At 33.3% G+C, this 8655-nt stretch overlaps 2 protein-coding genes across 5 annotated transcripts; both read right to left on the bottom strand.

Annotated features, from left to right (window-relative positions):
- Nucleotides 1-794: 794 nt before the first annotated feature.
- Nucleotides 795-5386, bottom strand: LOC134826969 (protein pygopus). Of its 4 annotated transcripts, none has more exons than XM_063839503.1 (6): nucleotides 5059-5386; nucleotides 3470-4368; nucleotides 2924-3403; nucleotides 1974-2352; nucleotides 1763-1909; nucleotides 795-1421 (listed from the first exon to the last, which is right to left on the bottom strand). In XM_063839503.1, exons 2-5 carry the CDS (start codon nucleotides 4008-4010, stop codon nucleotides 1789-1791), a joined length of 1521 nt encoding a protein of 506 aa, XP_063695573.1. In that variant the 5' UTR covers nucleotides 4011-4368; nucleotides 5059-5386; the 3' UTR covers nucleotides 795-1421; nucleotides 1763-1788. The 4 variants fall into 4 exon arrangements, with proteins under 4 accessions (XP_063695573.1, XP_063695565.1, XP_063695582.1 ...); XM_063839495.1 differs by having other exon boundaries at nucleotides 795-1476; XM_063839512.1 differs by lacking the exon at nucleotides 795-1421 and adding an exon at nucleotides 1502-1703.
- A 548-nt stretch (nucleotides 5387-5934) lies between these two features.
- LOC134837021 (sodium-coupled monocarboxylate transporter 2) lies at nucleotides 5935-8259 on the bottom strand. The gene is made up of 3 exons (XM_063852329.1): nucleotides 7292-8259; nucleotides 6210-7238; nucleotides 5935-6144 (listed from the first exon to the last, which is right to left on the bottom strand). The coding sequence occupies exons 1-3, from the start codon at nucleotides 7993-7995 to the stop codon at nucleotides 6063-6065; spliced, it is 1815 nt and encodes a 604-aa protein (XP_063708399.1). The 5' UTR covers nucleotides 7996-8259; the 3' UTR covers nucleotides 5935-6062.
- Nucleotides 8260-8655: the final 396 nt, after the last annotated feature.

The raw sequence follows: 8655 nt of genomic DNA on the forward strand, positions 1-8655 counted from the left end.
TTTGATTTCGTGAGGATAAAATTATATTTTTAGTGACTCGTCTGAAATCATGCTTTACCAATTTTCGTGGAGACATTTCAAAAGTTATTCCATAAATTATTTTTTTACTCGGGGCATTTAAATAGTTGTCGCAACTCGTTAAGGAATAAAATTTTTTCACGAAAATACAACAAGGGTGACTCACATTAGTGACGAAATTAACCTTAATGAAATTTTTCGATAAAATTTCGTCAAAAATGTTCAAGTCCATTAAGGACCCAAAAAAAAAATTAACCCGAAAAAAAATTATTCCGCATAATTTGACGGTTTATTACCGAACAATGCTTTATACTTATGCCCCATTCGATAATGATCATGCAAAAAATAATCACCGGATTCAGACGGATAAAATCAAGTGAAGTCATGTCATGCTTTAACAACCGTAATTAATTATTAGGTCGTTTTGAATTAATAAAAATCACAAAAAAAATTTTTTTTCGTATTAATTCCTTATATTTCTAAAAAAAAATTAGTAATATTTACAATATATAGTTTATTTATTTATTTTTTTTACAAATAAAACAATTTATTTAACCTATTAATAATTTTTCTGTAATTTTTTTTAATTAATTAAATAAAATCTAATTTCTATTAATTTTAAATTAATTTAAAAAATGTGAATTATCACTTTTTGATGATAAAAATAAAATAAATTTTAGGACGTGAGCAAGTTTGTGAATTTTTTTGTATGTATTAATATTATTGAGAATTAAAAAGAGGTAGATATTTTTTTTTTATTAAAAAGTGGCTCGAATATGGTGAAAATATTTAATTTAAAACTCACCTAAAACAATTAATTAATTTAATGAACCAAAAAAAAAATGATAAAATTAATGACTAAAAATAAATTTTATTTAAATAATAATTTTAGCAGTCTCTATTTCGAAATTTTGATGGAGTTCACTTATACATAGGCCTAAAATTTTTGCTTTTTTGTTATTTTTTAATTAAAAAAATAATTAATTAATTTAATTTAATTAAATATAGAAAAAGGGCATTTTCATTAAAAATACAACAAAAAATTAATTAATTCGTTATTTTTTATTATTTACATTTATATTAATTTCCGTTGGATTTTTTCTTTTCTTCTTCATGTTAAAATATTATTTTTATAATTACTTTTTTTTGTTTAAATTTAAATTTTTTTCTCTCTGAAAAGGCATTTATTTTCTTTTAATTTTTTTTAAATAGTCACAAAAATACAATTTTTATAATAATTAAATTTTTTTTATTAATTAATGAAACTATTTCTCGCTCTCTCGTTCTCTCACTTTTCTTTTATTACAAAATAAAACTTTTTTTTAACAGTATTGTACATTTAAAATAGTTGTATAACGATCGGCCTTAAAAACTAAATATCATTCTTAATTTTTGTTGATAATCTCATTTTGTAAGAATTTTCAATGTTGATTAGAATGACGTGGATGATGAGTTGATCTTCAGAAAAAATATGGTTTTTAATGATTTTTGTTATTTACAGTTCAAGAGTTTTTTTAAAATTTACATAAAATATTGCTTAAAATCAGTTTTGTGTGTTTTTTTTAGTAAAATTACTTATAGCGAAAGACGATAAAATCACGGAAAACCAAGTTTCTTGTGAAGATCGTAAAAATTTAAGTATTTAAAATCATAAGTAATAATTGCGTTGAAATTTCTTGAGGAATCTTAAATAAAAACTTTTGTGTGTGTTAAATACTCTTCTAATTAAAAAATCTAAAATTACTTCGATAAAAAGTCGAACATGTAGCATTATGGTTTTAGTTTAACGAGTGGTATGTTTTTGGAAGCCAAGCACTTGTCACAACACCATTCGGCATAAACTTCTGTGTGTATTAGTTGATAAGCTGCCTCTGTTAAACCACTACAAGGTCTGAAATTTTTTTAATTTTTTATTAATTTTTGGCATTTTTTGACAGTTTAAAGGAAATTTTTACCTATGAAACCAAAAATTGCATCCCGATTCACACAACATCGCTTGGTCGTTATCGTGCACTTCTTTATGGCATACCCCACAGGGGTAAATAGGTGGCGCATTCGGGTTCTGTGGATTGAAAACCATCGGTTGATCGGGCGGATAAACTTTGCCGGCACTCACGGGCATCGGTTTCGGAGGTCCGTATGGATTCATTCCCATTGGTCCGTTTGGTCCCATGCCATTTGGTCCGTTATTCGGTCCTATACTCATTGGACCTCCCATCATGTTGCCCATTTGTGGATGCGATGGCATTCCGCCGGGTCCATTATTACCCATTGGAGGCATTGGACCGCCTCCCATGTTAGGACTACCGCCCATCATTGAATTTGGATGCATACCTGAGAAGAAAAAAGATAAATTTTAATAAGAAAATGAGGCAAAATTTTTTTGTTGAAATTTTTTAGATGAAAAATTTTGATAAAAAGTCGAATTTTTTAAGAAATTTTCTTTTGAAAGTCATTCACGGATTAGAAAATTATCTTTTGAAGCTTCAAATCTTATTTAAATTTCGATTTTTGTCAAATTTTTCTGAAAAATTATGTCAAATTAACTTTTTTGAAGCTTCAAAACTTACTTTTTATCAAAATTTCCGAACAATGTTGAAACAAAAAATTATATTTAATTTTAAAATTAAAAATTTCAGTTTTTATCAAAATTTCTGTTGAATTTTGTTAAAAAAATTTCAAAGTAATTTTTTTTTCATGCTTCAAAATTCTTTTTTTTTTAAATTTTAAGTCAATTTTTGTTAAAAACACCATGTTTTTAAATTTTTAAAATGTCATTTTTCATCAATTTTTTTTTCAATTTTATGAAAATATATAATTATTAATATCCTTGAGTTTCAAAATTTTACTTTTCATCAAAATTTCTTATAAATTTCAGAAAAGTTTTATGAAAAAAAATTCTCACCTAATCGATTCTGAGGTGTTTGTTGTTGTTGCTGCTGTTGCTGTTGTTGCATTTGCTGCGGCGTTAAACCTAAATTTTGATTATTCATCGAGTCATTGGGCGTATTTAGTGCTCCAGGTCCCATTTGTGGCGGCATAAGGTTACTATTACTGCCCATTGACGCGTTACTATTGATAATATTGCTATTCATTGGATTTGTAGGACCGTTGTTGCTATTTGGGCCGCCAGCTCCCATCATTTGGGGCGGCATCGAGGGATTATTTCCCGGCATTGGCGATGGTCCATTAGGCATACTGTTAATTCGAGACGCAGGTCCCATTTGTGATGGCATGTGTGATGGCATTTGATTCGGATTCAGGGGCATTCCGCCATTTCCGAGGGGGCTATGCATCGACATTGGCCCGTTATTCATTCCACAACCGTGCATCGGAGAACCCATGCTATTGCTCATCGGAGATCCCATCGCGTTCATTGGACTTCCTGCAATGGAAAAAAAAGACAAAAAATGTAAAAAAAAAAATTTAATTCAAATTTTATGAATTTTACCTAATGGATTTCCGCTCATGGGACTCCCCATCGATCGATTTGGTCCACTTAACGGCGACATACCTCCCATCGGCGACATATTGGGGTTCATTGGAGACATTCCTCCGGGCGGCATTCCGCTCATGGGTGACATTCCGCCTCGCGCTCCCATATGCGGCATCATTCCCATGTTCATGGGACTCATACCGCGCATCGGGCCTCCTCCCATATGTGGATGCATATGAGGATTCATGCCGGGATGCATGCCGCCCATATGCGACATTGGCGATGGATTCATCGAAGGCGCATCATCGAAGGGGTTTGATGCGACAATTGTATCGCCGAATCCGCTGAGTGGCGGCGGCAAAAGATCTTGCGGCGTAGGCGTTGGCGTCGACGTTATCGGTGGATTTGCGGTATTTGCATTTTTTCGTCGTTTCTTCGGATTACTCGGGGCTGCCGTGATTTGCGACGCTTCGGGAGGCGGCGGCTTGAAATCCGATGGCTGACACAATCCAGGTCCTGGCATTCGGTATGAAGCCATCCCTAGATTATGTGTCATGCTCTTGGTTCTTCCAATTTTTGCGGCTTTTATTTTGACGCCGGTCTACGAAAATGTTCCCAAAAAAAAAAGTTGTCGTTCCGACAAACGCGCGATGATAAGCTTTCGACTGTGTTCCGTTTGATTCTCTTAATCAACTCTCTTAAATTGGTTCTAATTTTTTTTAATTAATCACTTAATTGAATGTTTTTTATTTTATTTTAGATCTCACTCCTTTAAACTTTTTTTTCTCTTTCCGTACGTTTTGTTTGTTAATATTTGATCATTTTTTCTAAATTTTCAATTCATTTATTTACTTTTCCGTGTGGTTTTTTTGTTTGTTTAGTAGATCTATACAAACGCGATCCAACTTTGATTCCTAAATAATAAAAATCTATAATTAGTCAAATGTGGATTAAATATAAACCGCGCGCCGCGCATCACACAACATCAACAAGACAACGAAATCCGATGTACGATGCATGTTTTGAGGTGAAGACAAAAAAAAAGTTAAATTTTGTTTCAAATTTAAATTTATCAATGAAACGAGTGGCGAGAAATTTTTATTCAGTTGTGTGAAATTTGCACTTTTCACGAGAATTCGCTCAAATTCGACAATTTTGCTCCATTTTTGTTGTCTGGCTATCAGCACAGGTTTGTCTTATCTCCCATTCTTATCTAGAAATTCCACTAATTTTAGTCATTTTTGACAAACACAATCTCAAGCCGGTGCATTTTCACTTTTTGTCGCAAAACAGATTTTGATTTTTTGGAAGAAATCACTTTAATTAATTATTTATTTTTAATTTTGATATTTGCGTGAATTTTTAATTCAAACAGCAATTAAAGGCAGCAAAAAATTCGAAATGAAAAATATTTACGAAGAAGATGAAGACAAAGAGTTCTGATGTTGAAACACAATTTTCGAAGCAACTTTGCGAATAAAACTCGTTTTCCTGATAAATTTATAAGGAAGTAGATTAAGTCAATCCGCGTTTACGTCTTGTTGTAACTTTTTGGTCGTTGTTTGTGATGTTGTGCGAATTTCTTAAATTTTGCCCATTTTTACCTCTTTTTCTAGCCCGTGGATGTCTTTAGCTGCGGTTTTTTCGGATTTTGTGACTTTTTTCGGTCGCTTTATATGATATTTTGTCTCAATCGCACACACAAAAAAAAATCTGGCTGTGTATTGTTTTGTGATGTACAGTGCGAGCGATAGAAGAAGCTGTCACAACTAATTTTAAACACTAATTTTTACATTGAATTTAATCACAATACTCCAACGAGATGATTTCTATCGATTGCTTATCGGTTCAAGTGTCTGCTCGATTACTCCATTGCAATTATTTGTTTGAATTTATTGCGAAAAAGACGATTTTAATTGTTTTTATTCAGTGTCTTACATGCACGCCATTGAATACTAACTTCTCGCCAGGTGGCGCAAGTGTTACGTTTTTATTTTTGCCGCTGTGTTTCCGTTGGCGCGATATTCGCCGGAAGTAATGTTGTCGGGCGATCCACAAACCACACCCGGAGTTTATTGTTCGCCGGATCACAGTAGTCCAATGATTTGAGACGAACGAAAGTGATAAACCGTTATTAAAATCATTTTTTTACCACTTTTTTTTACATTTTTAAACGTTGAACATTGATTATTTACATTTATTTAATTTTTAAGTCAAAATTAAAACAAAAAATAAAAGTTTAAGAAAAATTTTAAAAATTTGGTCACGTGACTCAAAAATTTTTTCATCAAATTTTCGATAGATAATGCGTTTTTAAAGCAAGTTCAAGTTCATATCTAATATAATTTTAATGTTTACTGGACATTATTGTCGTTTTTTAATCAAAAAATACTAAAAAATGTCAAAAATTTAATTTTCCATGAATTTTTCAACTAATCTTTTGTTTATTCGTTCATTATTTAAAATATTTTAAACCTAAATTGAATAAGAATGTTCATTCCAGAGATGATTTCTCTTCATATTTTCCGTATTTATATAATAAATTTTATTCATTTTTCCTATTTTTGAATACTTTTTTGGTTTATATTTCTATTAAACTATAAAAATTTTAATCTCGATCCTTCTTTTCCATCTCATAATCATCTTTTTGAGCAAAAATCTGTTCCGTTATTGTTCCATTCGTGTCCATTCTACAAATAAATTCAAAAATTTTTAATCAAAATTAAAATTTCAAACAAAAAAAAATCAATCTTACATAATTTTCTTCTCAATAAAGGTCATTTCCTCTCCTTTTTCAGTTCTATCTTTCTTGAAGAATCCACGAATGACGGGAGCCAACAACGTAACATCAAGCATTCGTGTGTTATTGCCGCCCGTAAAAGCGCTAACAGGAATTCCAACGACCCAAACAATCAATCCGCCGATCAAACTGAACCACGGAAACGAAATCGTGTTCAAACTAAATTCAATCGGTTCAGGAATCGGAGCGATATTCAAGTCAATATTCGTGATATTAATTCCCAAGTCTGCGCATCCTTCAATGGATGTGTTAAGCGTTGGATATTTCAATTGATCTTGAAATTTGAGAGAAAGATGTCCAATGACGATATACGACAAACCTCCAACACTTGCAAGAACTCCCGTAAGAGCACCTTTTTTGTTTGCCCAAGGCCAAAGAAGTCCCAACGTGAAGACACCAACAGTTGGTCCATTGAGAAGAGCTGAAATGGAGTAAACAGCATCCAAGAGATGAGTAAACTTCTCGATGACAACTTCCATCAAGACACAATAGATGCCAAAGGTAAGTACGATTCCCTTCATCCATAAATTCGCCTTTCTTTCAGTATGCCCGATGCAGTTCATCGGTTTCAAGTAATCTTGATACACAATTCCCGCAAGAGCATTCATCATAGCTGAAATTGTGCTCAGCCCAGCACTAAAAACGCATGAGATGAAGATGCCCGTGATGCCAGGAATGTGTCCGACAACATCTTGCACGAACAAGGGCAACATTTGGTCAGCTTTTTCAATGAGCCCAACGGTTTTTGGATCGCAATCGTGATATTTGGCGTAGATCAAGAGACCTGTGAAGCATGTCAAACTCGTAATGAAGATAAATCCCAAACAGAAAAGCCACATTGCGCAACGAGCTTTCTTCATTGACGGCAAAGACACCATTCGTTGCACGCAATTTTGATTCAAACCAACATATGCCAACCATCCCAACGAATATCCAAGACTCGAATTCCAAAAAGTGATGCGAGATGTGAAATCAAAGTTTAAACTGCAAAATTGTTGTCTTGTTATTTAATTCAGAATTCAGAAAAACAAACTTACTTCAACAGTTCGAGTCTTCCTCCATTACTTGCGATACTGAAAACTTCCCCAAACCCTCCAAGCAGATTCAAACTGTAACCCGCGATGAAAAATGTCGATGCTACCATGACAAAAGCTTGAAGCACATCTGTCCAAACCACAGCTTTGATACCTCCGAACATCGTATAGAACACGCCAACGCCACAAACGATCGCATTGATGACCGAAATGCTCGTTCCCGTTACCTGCGAAAATGCCAAAGACGGAATGTAGATAACAATTGGCAGCATCAAAAAATTCGTGGCAATATAAACGACTTGAATAATGTGTTTAACACTCGCACTAAAACGATACTCCAGATATTCGTTACAATTTGACAACTTGTTCTCGTAGAAAACTTGAACGAAGGAATTTATCACAAAAGTGATGGCAATCATCAAAATAGCGATAATGTAATATTGCGTTCCGTAAAAATACATCTCCGCAGGTACGGTCATCATTGTTACGCCAGATAACTGACTCGCGATCAAGGAAATGGCAATTGGAATAACTTTCATTTTGTGTCCTCCATGCAAATATTCTTCCGTTGAGTCTTCGCCACGTCGAAAAAATCCGAAATAAACCCCAATTCCAGCGGAAAGCGAAAGAATCATCACAAAAACTGCATAATCTACGGTACCAAAGTGCGTTTGAACAGTTGATGTAACGTTTTGTACGACATCCATCCTCGTGATTTTTTTTTCTCAATGGATAAAAGGCAAAAAATAGGTCTTTTCACGCCAAAGCACCGAAAATGACTGAAAAATTTCCGAATCCACTAGAATTATCTGTCTGTCTTGTCTTATCATCCAACGAAAGTCGGCAATTCAGATTTTTTTTATGATATTTAAAACAAAAATTACACAGATAAAAAAAATTATCGCAACAAGAGGATTTAACTGCTTTCGGTAGTCCAATCAAGTGGAAGGTGAAGTTCTGACTGATAAGATCTCTTGAAGGAAAATTTATTTTTGAGCGATGCTGACGAACGACAGTAAATTAATTATTGCTGTGCAAATATTGTTCAGCGTTGCTTGAACTTAATTTCTGAATCCGACTGTGATTTGGCATTTTGATTAAATCGGCGACACGTACAGAGCACAAAGTCGTTGTGACGAATTCCTCGGAGACGAAAATCCGTTCAACAACGGAGAGAAATTCTCGGGGAAATTTCGAAAATGTAAACCAAACCCGAAATTTGTGGCAGTTACAAATTAATTTCTCATGTGAAAGAAGCCGGAAATTTCCTTTCTTATAGTTGCAATGAACTTCTTATCTCAAGCTTCTTAAAACGTTGTAGAAGTACTTCCGATATCTTATCATTTTATTATTTTTGGAAATCAATT

Source organism: Culicoides brevitarsis, chromosome 1, assembly GCF_036172545.1.
Source record: "Culicoides brevitarsis isolate CSIRO-B50_1 chromosome 1, AGI_CSIRO_Cbre_v1, whole genome shotgun sequence".
In the NCBI taxonomy this organism is placed as follows: domain Eukaryota; kingdom Metazoa; phylum Arthropoda; class Insecta; order Diptera; family Ceratopogonidae; genus Culicoides; species Culicoides brevitarsis.

Excerpts from the sequence above, each read along its gene's own strand:
- LOC134826969 (XM_063839503.1), bottom strand. The coding sequence starts at position 4,010 with ATGACACATAATCTAGGGATGGCTTCATACCGAATGCCAGGACCTGGA. Across the intron at positions 3,404-3,469 it reads CATGAGCGGAAATCCATTAG|GAAGTCCAATGAACGCGATG; the intron begins GTAAAATTCATA and ends TTTCCATTGCAG. Across the intron at positions 1,910-1,973 it reads TGCAATTTTTGGTTTCATAG|ACCTTGTAGTGGTTTAACAG; the intron begins GTAAAAATTTCC and ends AAAAAATTTCAG.
- LOC134837021 (XM_063852329.1), bottom strand. The coding sequence starts at position 7,995 with ATGGATGTCGTACAAAACGTTACATCAACTGTTCAAACGCACTTTGGT. Across the intron at positions 7,239-7,291 it reads GGAAGACTCGAACTGTTGAA|TTTAAACTTTGATTTCACAT; the intron begins GTAAGTTTGTTT and ends ACAATTTTGCAG. Across the intron at positions 6,145-6,209 it reads TTTATTGAGAAGAAAATTAT|AATGGACACGAATGGAACAA; the intron begins GTAAGATTGATT and ends ATTTATTTGTAG.